At 38.6% G+C, this 18995-nt stretch overlaps 1 protein-coding gene across 1 annotated transcript in view; it reads left to right on the top strand.

Moving 5' to 3' along the window:
- The first annotated feature begins 17553 nt into the window (after window positions 1-17553).
- Window positions 17554-18995, top strand: part of LOC137408458 (2-phosphoxylose phosphatase 1-like) — a 30715-nt gene continuing 29273 nt past the window's right edge. The window contains exon 1 of the mRNA XM_068094994.1: window positions 17554-17970. Within this exon, the coding sequence (XP_067951095.1) occupies window positions 17760-17970 (211 nt within the window). The 5' untranslated portion in view covers window positions 17554-17759. The remainder of the gene's footprint in view (window positions 17971-18995) is intronic.

The following is an 18995-nucleotide window of genomic DNA, read 5'->3' as shown; positions in this document are numbered from 1 at the left end:
ACCAATGGAGTTTGTGTCCAGCTTCAACCTGCGTGTTCTGTCAGCTCTAGTCAGTAGGTTTTTTTAGAGCCAATAATGGAAGGCTACACCTTATCTGTATATTTTCACTTTTAGTCAATAATATTACCTACTAAATATATTACTACATTTTATTCAAAGAATTAGCAAAAGTAAATTACATAATAATATATACAACAGTTGTTTAATTTTGCTATCACATATTTGCTGTTTATTGCGCTATTTGTTCTGTACTTGCCGAGTTATTTCTTGTGTCTTTATTCATGCATTATATTATGGCACACTATACCATGTTGTATCATTGCGCATTATTATTCCTGGATATGTATTTCAGATTTCACGGTGTTTAGCATCACGCAAATAAACAGCAGTGAACCTATAACATCAAGTCTCTTTAGAAAATTGTAACTTAACATACCAACGACATAAAGAAATTTGCTACAACCGGTAAGAAAGGTAGTCTCTCGTGTTGTTGCGGTAAATCCTAGAGACATTCTGGGCCTTGACAAGCTCGACGTTTTGGGAACCAGCAACATTCAGATTGGGTAACTTTCCGGAGTTATTCCTCCTGACCATTGTCAGGATCACTAATCCTTTCATAGTTTGTTTGTTAGCAAATTTTTCTCGATTGTTTAATTTTACTACTAAAAGTCCTTATCAAAAATTTATGAAGTAGTAATGAGTACAACATCGCAACTGTGTATACCAAAAAAATATTGCCAAAAACAATTCAGCATCAAAAACACCGCAGAAAGGAAATTCGAACCGGCATAATAGGCTCTGAGAAAAATTTAAATACTATATGTGGTATTATTATGAGTCTCACAACTGTGAAAAAATAAACCAAATTCAAACCAAGGGCAACACCACAAGAAAGCCTAAGGAAAAAATGCTAAACAAAGGCAACAGCACAATAACAACAAGGTTTTTATCAATAAGATCAAGCAGCAAAATGTGGTCAACCAAAGAAGAAAGACTAAACATTTGACTGACTGCTATGCAACGAGGAAAACATACATATGACTAAAAGGGACAAAACAGTTAATAATATAGTAATCCATTGACAAATAGTTATGATATTGTCATTTACATATTGTAAATAAACTTTTACACATATTGTTAACAGAGCATAAACAATAGGCGCCATCTGATGTCACATCCGATCAAGACTCACCCAGATATTTGTCTGTTCGCCCATGGCGTCTTGCTAATTTTCAAACACTATTCATATTCACATGTAATCCGATATCATAGTTGAGTTTAGCGCACCATCAGACAATATGGTGTCAGAAAATAAGTTTTAACGAGCCCCGGCAATAGAACTGAAGCAATAATGGAGCAGTCTTTGGCTCCAGAGCCCTTGACGGATGGCAGTGTGAAAGGATTAGAAAAGGTTCAAGAAAGAGTTTGATCAGTTTTTGATGGTGATCGGTAAACTGGTGCAGACAAGTTCCGAAAGACAGCAATTTTGTTGAGGGTAATTGGTCTTAGAGGTAATGACATTCATACAAATTTTAACTTGGAGGGAACTAATAAAATTGATAATGAGAAAATGATTGAGGAATTTGACAGGTTTTGCAAACTACAAGATGAAACCTTTACAGCTCGACACAGATTGCTGTGTGTGAAACAAGATGGAATTCCAGTTGAAGAATTTGAAACAAAGCTGAGCACACAGGCTAGACTGTGTAACCTAGATCTGACGGATGACCTCACTTGCCATGCCTTAGTGGAAGGGGTGGACGACAAGCGCTTGAGAGATAAACTGCTGGTGAAGGACCCCTTACGCTTGGGACAGCTGTAAAAGAGGCGTGTGAGTTTGCTACGGCGAGTGCAAACATGAAGAAACTCGGTGATGAGCATGGAAAAAGTGCCAACAAGCTGTTTGACGAACTGACAAGGAAGCAAAAGCAAACACAAGAGAGAAAACTCGGACCCACAGTAGCCTGTGATTTTTGTGGGTGTGAGCATCGGAAAGGACCTAGCCACTGTGCGGCATTCAAGAAAAAATGTAATTTCTGCAAAAAGGATACCTACTTTGAGCAAAAGTGCAGAAAGAAGGCAGAGGATGAAGCTAAAAGTGGATGCAAAGCGCTAGATACCAAAGAACAAGATCATGTGTACTATGCTAATTGTAATGAGTTTTTAGTTATGAGCAACATTGCTGTTAGCAAGGTTGAAAAACGCTTACTGACAATTTTGCAACATAAGGATGATAAACTGGCTTGTCAGTTTGACACCTCAGCAGCTAGGAATGCCACTAGTTATTCGGATTACCAGAGGCTAAGAAAGCCGAATTTGTGTTCAAGTGATGTCACATTAGGCACAAATGACAGAAGTGAAATGGGGAGAAGAGGGAGAGTTTACCTAAAGCTTGAAGAATTCAACCATAGCCTTCCTTTTGAGGTTATTGACACTAAAGTGAAGCCATACTATCTGCTTGGCATTGAAGCATGCCTGGAGCTAGGAGCTGTACAATTGTCTGAGTCAATCAATGCAGTCAGTGATAACTGTAGAGCTAATAAACCATGGATAGTAGATAACTATGATGACATATTTAAAGGCTTTTAAGGGACAAATGCCAGGCGAGTATGAGATCAGAATAGATGAATCGGTATTACCCATACAGCACAGACTGAGAAAAACACTCATAATGCTCAGAGGCGATGTTATTAACAAAATAAAAGGCAGCTGGTGTTGTATTGCGCGTGGATGAGCCAATGGCATGGATCTCATATCACGGGACGGTATGTAAACTTAACGGAACCATGAGGATATGCATTGATCCTAAAGATCTGAACAAGGCTATCATGAGGAACCACTACCCTATTCCAACTCTGGAGGATGTCCTGCTAAAACTATCCAATGCGAAGTGCTTTTCTTATTAGATGGTAAAGATGATTTTTTGCAGGTAAAACTAGCTAAAAATTCTAAAGAATTAACCACATTCTGAACACCACTGGGTAATTATTGCTGGAACCGCTTGCCTTTTGGTCTGAGCTCCAGCCCAGAAGAATACTAGCAAATACTTCCCATGATATTGGATGGCTCAAGTGGTATGGAAGTCATAGCAGATGACATTCTGGTGTATGGAGTTGAAGATAACAAAGAAGAAGCTCGACAAGATCATGACTGTAAACTAGTTAGTTTACTTCGTATCAGAAGGAGAGGAGTCAAGATTAATAAAGAGAAAATGAAGCTACATCTCACTGAGATGAAGTATATGGAAGAAACAAGAGAACAAAAACAAGAGAAGAAACAAAGACAGCGTCAAGCGAGTAGAACTAGCTATAACAATCCCTATTGTGCTACTGAGATGCCTCCAATGTACTCTGGTGATGACATTTTTATTAAACTTGCAAAGAAATGGAAAAGTAGTAGGTCCAATGCCGGAAACACTGAGATCGTATATTCTCCAAGAGAATCGTGGCAATGAGTGGAGACGCAATCGTCTGAACATTTTAAGTAGCCCCAAAGAAACTTCTGTCTCCAGTGTCGACTGCTCCTTCTAGTGTTGACACTGCTCCCTCTAGTTTCAACACTGCAAAACCTGCTAAAGACTCTAAAATAACCATGACTAGATTCGGACGTGTCGTAAAGCTGCCACAGAAACTTGACATTTAGTTGGTATAGCTCCATTTCGACCGCTCGCAGTATCCTGTAGGTTTTGCGATCCTGACTGTAAGTAAATGGATATGTCAATGTACCTAGATATTAGCAAGTTAAGATTTTACCTTATATCGAAATGCCGTAAGCTTATCTCATGTGCTGTGAATCGTTGTATTACTGCTTACTTTGTTCCTTGCATAATTGTCATGTTATTCCCTATAGGCTAGCTTTAATTTTTGTCTGTGACACAGTCGCCTTTGTATTGGTTAATGTAATAAAAAAAGTGGACAATAAGTATGACACTGAGTTTCCACCATTGTCGTCGCAGAAAAAAACCCTTGAAATGGAAATGATGGCCCTGAAAAGGGCCGAGGCAGGTGATGGGACTACCGGCACCCATAAATCGATTTTTCCTGGTGAGTCCAGTAGCTCGAGAGGGTGACTGTCGTCTCCGATAGAGTCGACCGGAAGACGAACTATCTTGGACTCTACTTCGCGCCATAAAGTATGGCAAGCGTTGCGGGCTGGCCTTCAGCACGGCCGTCGGTCTTGTCATGACCTTAAGTAGCGTTGCCCTCGGTGATGGTATGGGCGACACGGTGAACACGCTCTTGGTCTTTGAGGTTCGGTTGGGGTAGACTGCGTTTTCCGGTGCTCAGCAGAGATGTGTGCTTGCACGAGAGGCTGGGTCATGAACACTTCGTTACAGGAGGAACAGTGGTGTCTGTGAACACGAGCATGCCACTGCAGGCCACGCTCCCTGTTAGAAGTCACAGAAAGTACAATGTTTCATGCTTGTAGCGCGAGTGAAAAGACAATCAATTTGTATCAGTATTTATAGGTTGCCGGCATACGTAATAGAGTTGGTGACGCGTTCTCCAAGTCAGTAACACGGCAGCTTCAAATTGGTGACTCAATGTATCTGTATTACGTTTTATGTAATTTATCGTGGTTCAGTCGAATTTAAAGTCATTAAAAAGATGCACGTTTAACACCTGTCCGATTTAGTGTATATGTATGTTTTATTCCAGCCATTTTTCATGTTAACCATTTATTACTATATTGTTTCAAGTCTCTAAGATTTGCAAGTTACAATATAAATACTCAGGAAAATATTAATACTCGTATTGCGTGATTAGTTAGCGACTAATATTATTGTTTTTGCATTCGAAATATTTTGTGACAACAGTTGACCTAATTATTCTGCAGCCAATCAACTGTAGATTTTTCCCTTGGTTTGCTATATAATCCCTCAGTTTTGTCATTGCTGTTGTGTTATATAACACGAATAAAGATACTGCGTTCTTTAACTATAGCTCTGCTTGATTTTCAAGGCAAATTACGTATAAAGTTTTTTGTCACTGTTTCTCACTTTAGCATTGTGATATCAGCCAGCGTATCATAGCTGCATTCACTAGAAGTGCTATTGGCTGAACACCAAGAATTATTGCGATTGGCTTATTAGGGTGTAAAGGTTGGGAGAAGGCACCCACGAGTCTGTTTATCGGCTCGCCATCGAGTCTGTTTATCGGCTTACCACCGAGTCTGTTATCAGCTCACCATTGAGTCTGTTTATCGACTCGCCTTCGATTCTGCTAACAGACTCACCACCGAGTCTGTGTGGGATCGCTCTTGAGTTGGAAGTTGCCTATCCCTGCATAGTAGGGCTTACTCCATCATGAAAGATGAAAAGGTGAGATGTTGTATTATTGTAACACTATTATTATTATTAACATCCGGTTTGATAGGATTGCTTTTACGTACGGACATTATTGTTGTTGCTGTAGCGTTGGGCTAAGCTCGCAAAAGTTTAATCGTATCTCCACAAAACATCTTCCGAGAATTCTTCACTTTTATCCTTTGATATCTAGCTAACACAACATTATCGAGCGCCACAGACATGTGTGCACACACAACGACCATCATATTCTACATATTAACTCCTAGGGGTGAGTTAGACATATATGGTGTAATCATATCATATACCAGCAATAATTGGCAACCAATAATCGAAGTAATAATAAAATAAGTTGGAGACTAAGTAGTCGCAAGCAATAACGCTGAAAACACGTCATGCTGAGAGCAAGTACATAATCAAGTGACTACATAATCACATTCGCCTCAAAGACCCATTATAGTGATGTGCAAAAATCATATAAGAGGTTTTGTTAGCACGAATCTCAGATCTGATCAGATAAAAATTTTCCGCAAAAGACCCTTTAATGGAGGTAAAAATGGCGGAACTCTACTTAGAACAAGCTAGCTACTCAATCTCGGCATGGACTTCCCTCACAGTCCGAGGCCAAAAAGAATACCTTGGCTGGTCGGTATTAATGTGGGGCAGATAATACTTTAAATAAAGAGTAGAAAATGCAGGAGGCCTTGTTGACATACACTCATTACCATGTAGCACAATTTGATATATATATCTATATATATAGATATATCTATATATATAGATATATCTATATATATAGAATAATTCCAAAGATAAGAATTTTGGCTATTATATTTACACTACTAATAGTTTCGCGTTAAAAACACTCCTCAGGTGACATTCATTTATGCTCAGAAGCTTATATATACGTAGGAACATACAAGCTAGGTAGTGATCTTATAATGAGGCAGGCAAGCACTGTAAATTCACAAATTGATAGCAGTAGCAAAAGTGCGAAGGCTAAGTATTAAAATTCTAAACAATCAAATTGTTTTATTGTTTAGAATTTTAATACTTAGCCTTCGCACTTTTACTACTGCCATCAATTTGTGAATTTACAGTGCTTGCATGCCTCATTATGAGATCACTAACTAGCTTGTATGTTCTTACGTATATATAAGCTTCTGAACATAAATGAATGTCACCTGATGAGTGTTTTTTAACACAAAACTATTAGTAGTGTAAATATAATAGTCAAGATTCTTATCTTCTTTTAAATTATTCTATTTGCATTGCCTTTACGGCATTGAACATTTAGTCAGAAGATTTCCACTAGATATCTTAGTATCTCAGCTCCTACTATAGTAAAGCATTCTCAAATCTACCTGACATGGAGAAGATAAACTTTAATTATTCTACAAAGAACATACCGATACCACCTCGAAATATGTACAGAAAGAAACTTATAGAACAGACAGAAAAGTTTGGACGAAGAATGAGATGGAGAGCACACTTCTTTTTGCGTCCATCATCTTCGACAACTGTCAAGGAAACATGGATTTAACTCGATGAAAACCCACCATCTGTTCCCGAGTTGAAGAATTTTGAAGACAACTTGTTCAAGCTAATCAGCAATGTGGAATTTAGCAAAGTAAGACCGGTTTCATGGATAGATTAAGAACTGATATAAACAACTTACAAGTTGATGGCAAACTTTTGGTCAAGGCAGACAAAACTTCTAATTTTTATAGAATAGATACACAACAATACCAAACCCTACTCCAAAACACCATTACGAATGACTATGACAAATCCAACAAAGAGCCTGTGAACAACATCCTCAAAAGCGGGAAGCACATTGCACAATCACTCCAACTAGACGACAGATTAGACGTTATAGCCCAGAAGAACGCATTTATAACATTGAAAGATCACAAACAAAACTTTGAAAACAGACATACTTGCCGCTTGATCAACTCAGTTAAGACTGAAACAGGAAGAATAAGTGAAACTATGCTCGAGAAGATCAACAATAAAATCCTCGCAGCAACCAACATCAACCATTGAAAAAATACCAAAGCAGTCATAGAATGGTTTAATGGTGTGATGAACAAGAACTCGCACCATTTTATCACTTTTGGTGTGGTAAGTTTTTACCCATCAATAACCGAAGACCTGCTCAACAAAGCACGTGCACCAACAATCTAACCACCCACCGTGCATCCTAAAAGCTATCCCTGAGAACATCAAAAATAGACTATCAGAACTGTCCGCTAATGAAGCTTCATTCAACAAGCACATGAAACCATACTAAGAAGCAATAAACAAAAGTATATATATATATATCAATACTCATATCAATACTCCTATTACACTTGCTAGTCTATGCGTTTTACTGAATATTGTGTACACCGAACTGTGAGTTATGTGCACCACGGAATGACAACTCATATTCAGTTATACTACATATATAACTGTTATATTAAATTACATCATATTCTTTTTTATTATCTTCTGCTTGACGCAGCGTCAAACGTTCTATATAATAAAATTGCTGCTGTAAAAACCAATGTTTATTGGCTTTTTACAGTATAATACTGTCCTAGTGCGACATTCAGGCATAAATAGCTGCCAGTGCGCATCATAAGCAACTCTCAATAGGTTATGGGCCCAGGAACAGACTGCACTTTGACGGTAATATAGAAACATACAGTATATGGAAAACGCGTTTTATTAACTATCTATACGCTTTGGACATTTCAGTACACAAAGCTATACTCCCACTACCAACGGGCGTAGAAGATGATGAGGACTTTAATGCCAAAAACAGAAGAGCATTCGCTGAACTTGTCCAAGTTTCGGATGACAGATCACTGCAATTAATCGTAAATGACGCTTCTAACATTGGACGTGAAGCTTTAGCAGCATTAAGGAAACATTTTGTCAGTACATAGAAGCCCAGATTAATAACTCTATATGAAGAACTAACGACAATATCAATGAAAGAAACCGAAGATGTCACCGACTACCTAACAAGAGCAGAAAGAGCCGCAACTCGTCTTCGCTCTGCAGGTGAGACAACATCAGAAAATTTAATTATGGCTATGCTCTAAAGGGTTTACCTGCTTCATTTAATTCGTTCGTAGTAGTACATACTCAAACCAAAACACTCACCGAGTTTAAGGCAGCTTTAACAAACCACTCAAATACAGAAGCTATCCACACTCCTACACACACGACCGCCATGAGCTCTAAGATGTATAAGCCGCCTGCTAACCGCAGTAATACTAACAATTACAACAGTCACTACAACGCAAAAACAAAACCTAGCAGCAGCAAAGTATGCCTCTCATGTGGGAACTAGGCCCAACACAAAAACGTGCCATCAATGTTCGAAATTACGCTGTAGCTTATGCCAAAAATCTGGACATGTTGAGATTATATGCTTCGCTAAGAGAAAGAGCAGTAGCAGTGAAACACCATCATCCGCCAACAATGTTGCTTCCAAATTTGAAGCAACATACTCATTTGCAATAGACACCACAATTGCTCAAAGTAACGCCAATCAAAAACAATCTGACGACAGCTGTTTCCTTTAGTGGACTGTGGTGCCACTAAACACATTGTGAACAAGGCTGAACGCTTCATTTCATTCGACCCCGACTTTAAAGCCGACAACCATTATATTCAACTTGCCGACGGTACTCGAAGTAATCAAATAGCAACCGCACAAGAAACAGCTAAAATCCATGTATACGAAACGGATGGTAATCCAAACGAATACTGCTCACTAAAGCACTACTCGCCCTGTCATTTCCGATGAGCCTGTTCTCTGTGCGCGCTGTTACCGACAGCATGACATTCCTGCCTGACATTCGGTGCCAGCCTGACATTCTGTAAAGAAAAGACACATTTTACATCAAGAAATACAGCACTCACTGTTACACGGAAAGGACAATTGTGCTTGTTACCGACAGGCAATGTACAAACACACATCACTCAATGTTCGTACACTTAAGCAATGGCATCGAGCACTCGGACACATGAATCAGATTGATCTCATAAAACTACTGACAGTGACTAAAAGCATGCCCGTCCGCAACACGAAGGCAGTAAAGACATGCAACACATGTAAGGAAAACAGAGTCGAAGTCCAAAATCATGTGATGACACACTGCCTCGTGCAAAAAAACGCTAGAACGTGTGAACTCTGATGTATGTGGGCCGATAGAACTCGTTTCACGTGATGGACACCGATACATAGCAAACTGTTTGTGATGACTACTGGGGCATGATTTTTGTATACCCAATTCGATCTAAAGATGAAGTGCCAACCACATTCAAGAGATTCATTGGTGACACAGCTCCGATAGGAAACATTCTAGAAATACACACAGACAATGGTGGCGAATACACTAGTAATGAATTCGCTAACATCCTACAAAACAAAGGTATAAAACGCTTGACAACCACTCCATATTCGCCGTTCCAGAATGGACATACCGAAAGAGCTTAGCGTAGCCTGTTAGATATGGCTAGATGTCTCATAAATGAATCTAAGCTCCCCAAACAATACTGGACATTTGCTATACGTTATGCTCAACACCTACGTAACCGATTGTTCCAGCAAAAGTCAAAACCGGCCGCCTACGAACTATTCACAGATAGAAAACCAGATATGAGAAACCTACACGAATTTGGTTCAAACTGCACGTTCTACACCGAAACCCACAAACAGAAACTGGATGTTCGAGGACAGCGTGCAAAGTACCTAGGTATCAACCCGATTAACAATGGCTATTTAGTTCTCAACAACACCAATAACAACGTGATCACTACTCGTAACGTGTACATACACAACAAACCAGAAAATGACTCCCTTTCAGATGATGAGAGCACAACTCCCATACCACCACCAGTACAAGGTGCAGTTGATACCATCACTAATGCTGAGCCAACATAAACATCGTCACGACCAGAGAGCTCGACGCCCTCTGTTGTATCTTGACGACTATTAATTACTGACGAACATCGACTATGCATGTGCTGCATTACCCACACTACTTACAACATATGATGAAGCAATAAAGGCCGACGGCACCGACAAATGGAAGGCAGCAATGGATTCTGAAATTCGTCCGTTATGTGACAATCACACCTGGGAAGTAACAGAACTACCACCTCACCAGCACGAGATTAAAGGGAAGTGGGTGTGTACATACAAACAAGCGCTGATGGACAAATTCAGTACAAGGCTAGATATGTAGCCAATGGATATTCACAAATACCAGGCCAAGACTTCCACAAAACATACTCACCGACCACTCGATTCACATCTATTCGTATGATTCTCCAGCTGGCCGCAAACTCCAACTTACATCAACACCAACTTGATGTTAAAGGTTGACTTGCAACAAAATTCACATTACAGTTATTTGGTATCAAAAGATTCGCCATGTCTTGTTCTGTTGTGTGGTAGGTGCCAAATATGTGGAAATGTGACTAAAAGCTCTTAAAAGCTCAAAAACAAAAAGCCGCCGTAGATTGGAATCTCTTGATTTCGATGACGTATCCGCGGATTTTGGTTATTGTCTTGTCACGTGATGTTCTCGCGTGAATTGAAAGGCCAATACAAATCGCAATATCAAACTTATCGTAGCAATAGTTTATGACAAACACTTCAGGTTTTACCTAAGACCCCGTATCAAATATAGATGCTCGCTACTTTACAGTTTCAGCTTGGCCATTTCGTCTGACTATTCAACATACGTGTACATGTCCGAGTTGCGATCATAAAAAATGTCAAACTCTGAAGAGTTAAGACCCTGGCACTTCGAGCCTGACGCTCTATCTGAAGAAGATCCTCGACAGAATCAAACCTCCCAACAAGTAAGCACCGCCACTAGCCAGCTATTATGTGCCAAGCTAGCTAGTAATAATAGTTTTAGCTTGAGAGTGATAGAACGAATATTATTATTATATACATGTATATGATTTTAATAATGATCGCTTCATACTGCGAAAAAATAATTACAGATTTTTCTCGAATGACAACATTAACAATTTTATTATTTAAATCTAGTGCTGCACTGATATACTGTTGGATAACATCGACCTGATGTATTAGCTATGGTTGCATAGACATATCTGTTCATTTCTTTAGGAGCTAATACCACCGGCTACAGAGTGGTGTGTCTGCAAGCGCTGTCAAGACATGCCATTTCTTCTTGAATGTTTGTGCTGCCATGATGTTGAGTTTGCGCATCGTCTCCATGATCGCGGGGAGCATGAATGCCTGTGTATGCATCCTGGTGTGGACGAACTTGTGGTGCCTGCACCCCTTGAGTTGGGGTGGAATAATTACCTGCGATATCATAGTGAGTTGGATTTTCATTTAATGCCAATAACACCAAAGCTATGCTAATGTGTAATGCATTATCTACAATTCTTGTGTTACACATTTAATGCATCGGTTGAGCAAACATATTCTGAACTAGTGGAACACAAGGAGAATTGTTATATTTGGCTTGTACACTTACTACAGTAGAGAGTGTATTAGTTTTATGATTTTATTATATAAAGATCGAGATTATTTTGATGATCAGCAATTATTGTTTTTCAATAATTATTTTGGTAGATAATCTATTCCCATTTGGAGAGCCATCGTCAAATGCTCAGAAAAGGTTGTGTGCATACCGCAATCTTGTGTTTTGGTTTATGCCGCAAATCTTGTTTGCAAGTCTGCAAACTCTTCTTCATCATCCGTTGGTGGGAAAAGAGCCCGAATCTTAGACACCAAGCAGGCAGAGGCCGTCGCTCACCGCGACGAATTTGCGGCATAAGCCAAAACACAAGCTTGCGGTATGCACACAACCTTTGTAACAACATCCGTTGTAATGGACCTCACTCTCAGGCCGTGGGAAATTAGATCGGACTGGCATCGCTTGGAGCCTTCCAGCTCCATGGCTTTAGAGCTGGTGGTCTCCGTTGACTGCAAAGTAAAAAAGTTATGACCAACAATCACTTTCACATTATTTGAATGAATTATTCAGCTAGATCAACAACTTCATGTTTATGTATTAATAACTACTAAAAAATTTCGGTTTTTGTCAGGCTGTGAAGTAAAAACTGTCAAAGTTTTACCTTGACAAGATGGCTGCTGACTATTCAACCGCAACTCTGATCCATCATAGTGTAGGCCCCGTATAGTGCGCAATGCCCCGGACTATCACATCTACTGTCACCTGCCAAATCAAGCTCCCAATCGATTGCTGCCATCAGTCCCTCGTTATGCAGGGTGTACTGCTCAGCAATACACTGTAAAATATTGTAAAACTTCATTATACAATATTAATTTGTATCATTATCATTAGTCTAAGAATGTAGAATCCTCTTCCCCCTTTTTTGTGTTATACTATAATGAAGAATCAGAATTTCAAATTATAATATATTTCGCTCGAAGGATGACATATTTTCATTTCAAGAAAAAAATTGTTTCTAAATGTCGTTATTCAGTTAGTGTGCCTAGCTTTTACTCACATTTTCCAAGTTTATGGGTAAATATTAACACTCACACCATATAAGTATTCTCTTTGTTGGTAGAGGCAAACGCTGTGGCTTGGTATCGCGATGTTCAGGAGCTACAGAAAACAGAGGTTCTGCGTAAGGCATTCGCCAGAAAAGAGTGATGCAGCTGCCAGCAAGGGGTTGATGACGTGAGCTCTGTTCACCCCGGCAGTTGTTTCCCAAGTGTACGATTGGTGACAGGAGGCACATGTAACCTTGAACTCTACTCATCCGCCTTCTCGCACCATCGTGAATGAGCAGGAGAGGGCGCAGGCGTGACAGTGAAATAGTCGCTGGAGTGCTGTCACACTTACTATTAATTTCTCCTCTTTGAAGGAGGATTCGGGTCTGAAATCACAACACAATAGTTGACTTGCAATGAGATTTGTACAACATCATCTCCTGTTATTATATCATATTTGCTTGATCAGAAAAAGAATAAACATATAGCCATGCAATCATGACACAGATTTTACAAAACCTTATCAGAATCCATGATATTGTAAACATAAAAATGTGAGTAATAACTCTATGGATATTCTTTATATTTTGTCAAGTTTGGTTAAGTTCAGCTCTATCTTACATGTAATTGGAGAGTGTTTGACGCTGGCCAACATAGCGCTCAAACTCTTCCCAGTCTTCAGTGGTTGGCACAAACTCTTCATCATCTAATAATAATCATCTAATAATACTAATATGCTATTAACGATGATACCGGAAAATGACAATAACTATTTTATATAACATATCTATAAGTGAGTAGGGTTAAGAAATTTGGCAAAATTAATCGTGAAACTTATAACATTATTTTATCAATTATAGATTAATGTATTACGTTTTACAGATAGATATGCAGTATGAATTAGCTTTGTTATTATAATAAGAATAATACACGTAATTAAAAAGATAAAATACTAATATCATATTACAATTAAATGACATTAATATTGCAATATTAAATATAGATTAATACAGTAGTATTAGGAGAATACTAGAAAATAACCCGAGTTACTACTACTAATACAACTGGTTTATAAAATAAATTACTCACACGCTTTGGTGGCATGTGGAGTATGCAAACAGGTTAGAAAACATGTCGTCTTTGAAATGGCGAAAACAAAGGTGAGAGTAAGCAGGCGAATAAATAAAATTTGTCACATCCAGCTTCACCCAGTTGCTCCACGCCCGGTGAAGGTCTGGTCTTTTCTCTGCTCTTGGCTAAGAAAAAAGGTGCTTCTCAGCTTGCCAGCTGCACAAACGCGATGTGGTGCGTTAGAGATTATGACGAAATGAAATTAACAAGTTTAATACAAGAAAGCGTATCTGTTATTTGCGATAGATCAAACTTGAACTGAAACTAACATTATCTGATCATGTGACTTACAATTCCCGCCATATGGCGCGAACAACTTCTACACCATTTTTCAACCATCATAGCGGACCAAAAGGGTCATCATTTTTCTCAAAAGATGATATGCAATCGTTCAAGCTAAGTTTAAAAAATTAAACATATTTTTAAGCTATGTTTTGAGATATCAGTGCTCAAAGTTGCAGCATTACGATGCCGATAAAACAGATGCGTAAGAACAATAGACATGGTTTTTATCGCAAGCGTGAAGTATATTTGTGAAAATAGTTCGACGAATAAGGATGCATGAAAGTGTAAACATAAACCATCTCCCACACATACGTCACATTTTAGCCGTTTTGGAAAACGAATCCAAACTAAGGCGGTGTCGTGTCGCTGCGATTTTCTGTTCGTTTTTGAGCTTTTAAGAGCTTTTAATCACATTCCCACATATTTGGCACCTACTACACAACAGAGTAAGACAGCGAATATTTTGATACCAAATAACTGTAATGTGAATTTTGTTGCAAGTCAACCTTTAAGGGGGCATATCTGAACGCACCGATAGATAAGGAGATATAAGTCGAACAACCACCAGGGTACGTAACGCACCAAAACAACGCACGTCTGACACACAAACTAAACAAGTCATTGTATGGATTTGAACAAAGTGGTAACAACTGGCACCAACTATTGACAGAATTCCTAAAATCAAATGGATTCACATCAAATGATAGTGACACCTGTGTATACAAGAAACACATCTACACAAATGATGTATACCTGCTATTTTGGGTTGACGACATCGTAGTTGCTAGCAGTGACATGACACAAGTCAACACTGTAAAGGAAATGCTAAACACTGCTTTCAAGATGGATGACAGAGGCCAACTAAAATAGTTTCTGGGTATTGACTTCCAACGTCAACCTGATGGCAGCTACTGTATGAGCCAAGAACATTATGTCAATGCCATACTATCAAAATTCAATATGACCGACTGTAACCCAGCTGCAACGCCTGCCGACACGAACACACGCCTTGTGACAGCTAGCGCTGACAAACATGAGAACAATCAGGACACTTGGTTTCCGTATCGTCAAGCCGTTGCATATTTCATGTCTTATGACTGGTACACGACCAGATATCAGTTGGACCATGTCAAAGCTCCCTCAGTTTCTCGAAAAACCCAACATCACACACGTACAAGCCGCCAAACGCCTTCTTCACTATTTGAAGGGAACCAAACACTATACCTTGAAATTCTCGGCTAAACCAAAAAATGAGCTGACCATGTTTACTGACTCTGGGCAGGTGATACTTAAGATCGTCGCTCGACAAGTGGTTGCCTCGGAACGTTAGACACAGCACCAATTAGCTGGAATACACGTAAGCAAACGACAGTGGCCCTCTCGTCATGTGAGGCCGAGTATCTCGCGCTGACAGACTGTCAAGGAAACACTACCTAAGAAACTTTCTTGGAGCACTTGGTCGAACGCTCAACGATAAAACTCCTGTCTACTGTGACAATCAAAAGACTATCGCACTGTCCAGCAAGACAGGCAGCCAGCATAGCCGCACATAACATATTGACATACGACATCACTTTATCAAAGATCAGCCAGCAGTCGAATACAAATATGTTGCAACAGCTAACAATGTAGCCTATGTACTTACAAAATCACTTGACAAGATACACCACCGCCAGGCTGTACACATGCTAATGCTTGAGGAGGCATGTTGACAAACAACCATTTTCATGTAGCACAATCTGATATATATATATATATATATCTATATATATGATATATAGCGAAGTGAGAGTTGACTAAAAAGCTTTATTACTATTAGTTTCATATACATAGTAAAATGTAAAATCCTCAGATAAAATTCATTTACTAGTGACAAGCAGTAAATGATATTGATATGTATATATATATATATGATATATATATATATATATATATATATATCAATACTCATACCAATACTCCTGTTACACTTGCTAGTCTATGAGTTTTACTGAAAATTGTGTACACTGTGCTGATAACCTGTCTGTTAGCTTATTTGGGTTCTGTGCAATCACTAGCAGTGCTTGTAATATTGTTTATTTTCTGTTTACAGTACTGTACTCCTGTATGTTGAGTGGACTTTACGACATAAAGAGCTAAAACAATCTTAATTCTTTAATCAACAACTCGCAACGGACTATCATAAATTACTAAAACTAACAATTCCCTTTCTCTCAATTATAAATCTCAGTGCTATGTTCTGTGTTTGCTCCAATGATGGTACAGCTTTCTCAAAGTGTGGATTCCAAACCATGGACCCATATTCGAGACCTGGTCTTACTAAGGAAAACGTGGTTGTACTAAAGACCAAAACAAAAATAGTACAGTGTTCACAAATGATATTAGATAGTTGTGATATCACGCATTTTCCAAAAAACGCTACAGTATCTTATAAACCGATAGAACCGCATATACGACAAGAGTACAGTTTTATCTTACAAAAGCGTGGAAATGTTACGCGCTGATGACCAAGACCGCCTAGTTAATTTGTATTGCACTTGTAGGAGAGGTCAACGGTTTGTTAGCTTTATGGATAATGTCCATAAAGGTCTTTTTCAATAAAAGTTTATCTTTATGAAAAATGTTTCAGATCTCCGACTATTAAATTTAGCGGGTGTAATTTGTAAACTTATTAATCGCATCCGTTCGTGGCCTGCCAGCCCTGATTAACCTAGTAAATAAGCGAGATAAAGCGCCTTTTACTCACTTTGCTTACGCGTGGTCTTTGAGAGCTTAAAGTTGCATTTATAAAGTTTTGAAAAAGGAGTATTTTGATAATTGATAAGTTACATAGAGCTATCCGATTGTCAATCAGTGAAAAATATTGTAGGGAAAATACACACACATTTTTTGTCTTAGCATGATATACAGATATGTATATCATTGGTCTTAGTAACATTTTCCGATTTGATTAAATGTTCAGTTTTTGCATTCAGATACCAGTGTGTAAAATGGTTAAAGGAGATGTTCAATAACTTGGTGGAAATTTTTTTGTTTTGTAGCATAATAGTAATCATTCCAATCCAGATATTCTTCTGGAAATCTTCAATCAAAATTCTTCTGCGTACAAGTTATTTGTTTTCGTCACATTCTTTCACGAAACACTCATAGGGAACTTTTTGCTTTTTATTTTTTATTTATTTATTGGCTCTATAGGTTTTCATTTAAAATATTTTCTAGCAATAAAAACAAATGCTTTAACTTATAAAATTTTGATTATATGTAGGTTGTTATAATTAAGAGAAATATTATTTTTGTTAAATAGGCCAACTTTGGAAGCGACAGACTGGCAATAGAAACTACACAGATTATGGTAAAGGCTGGCTGACAACAATAACAATCACTCAAGGAAAATGCTGACATTTGAAACAGGTGACTGAAAAGATAGCTGAGCACAGGAGCAGTTGATATAGAGACAGGTAACCTGTAAGGAGTCACACTGGAGACATGTAACTAGAGGCTACAGATGGTAGCCAATAGATATTGGACGTCATGGCCAATCTGAGACAAATGCTGGTTCTAATTTTGTCAGCTTCATTTGTTTCTGTCATATTATTAGTACATCAGTTACATAAATTAGCACAGCCTCGGATCCCAGAATCTCCCGGCTCACTTTATAACAGAGTTCCTCCCTCTCAAGCTTCAAGCAGTGCAATCCAAGGCTACTGCAACCACGCTGATAATATAACAATCGGAGCCGAGGGTAAGTTTCGTACTTTTTTCTGACATCCTCACTGTTCTAGTCATTTTAAGCTTGTTTGTGGATTATCAAGTACGATTATCGCAATCGTTATGATAACATCAATATCATTACTGCATTGCTTCAAAAAAATTGGTATATTATAGATATATATAGCATGAGTTTGCATACAAGTAGGCTATATACAATGTATATACATATACTCATGCCACAGACAGTGCTGTTTCGGCTTTTGATGCCTCATCAGTGTAGCTCATAGCTGGCAAGACAGATAACTCCCATTGCCAGTGAGAAGTGGCTTCTTGCCGGGAAACAACAAAGTTGTCTCACAGACTTTAAAGAAGTTTATCTCAAATCTCGAAGGCTATGGGTTTTATGAAGCTAATAGTGTCGCACTTCTCATATAGTGTTCAACCAAACTAGTCTGATTGCCACACACCATTATCGTGTCAGCAGGTGGCAGAGAATGGAGTCTGTGGTGGCTTAGTACTTTTAGCACTTGTTTGGCCCAGTAATTGCACATCAGGTGTCCAATCACTGTGTAGAACTACAAAAATAAAATGTTTCTTACGCCTTGAGCAAACTGCCAAATTGGCCAATCATATCTGTAAACCCAATTCTGTGGCATTTTTAATCTGTGGTGTTTGCTTGCATCAATAGCCGTTGGATCCTTAGTCTGTTTCCACTATCGCTATCGTTGTCAACGCTAGTAGTCGCTGTGAATATTTTGTCTTCACTTAATGGATTTTCATAGCTAGCCATCATGGATTGCATAATTCAATACAATTGAGTATCGCATCTTACTAAGCTTATAAGCTTTACTAATGGGAAAACGTCGATAATCAAGGTTTTTGCGAGCCATGGAGCACTATTTACAAAAAGCCTGTGAGGCCTATTGCCAACCAATTGAAGTCATCTCAACAAGTCGCCCTGTTGAATCATGCAAATACGACACTGAGTGCTGGATGAAGTTTAATAGTGAGCCAAAATGTTCATCAAACTGCTTCTCAAGCTGCAAGGAATTTCTC

The sequence above is a fragment of the Watersipora subatra genome, chromosome 11, assembly GCF_963576615.1.
Source record: "Watersipora subatra chromosome 11, tzWatSuba1.1, whole genome shotgun sequence".
Lineage (NCBI taxonomy): Eukaryota > Metazoa > Bryozoa > Gymnolaemata > Cheilostomatida > Watersiporidae > Watersipora > Watersipora subatra.
The sequence above is the reverse complement of the archived record's forward strand: the minus strand, read 5'-3'. Positions and strand labels throughout refer to the sequence as shown.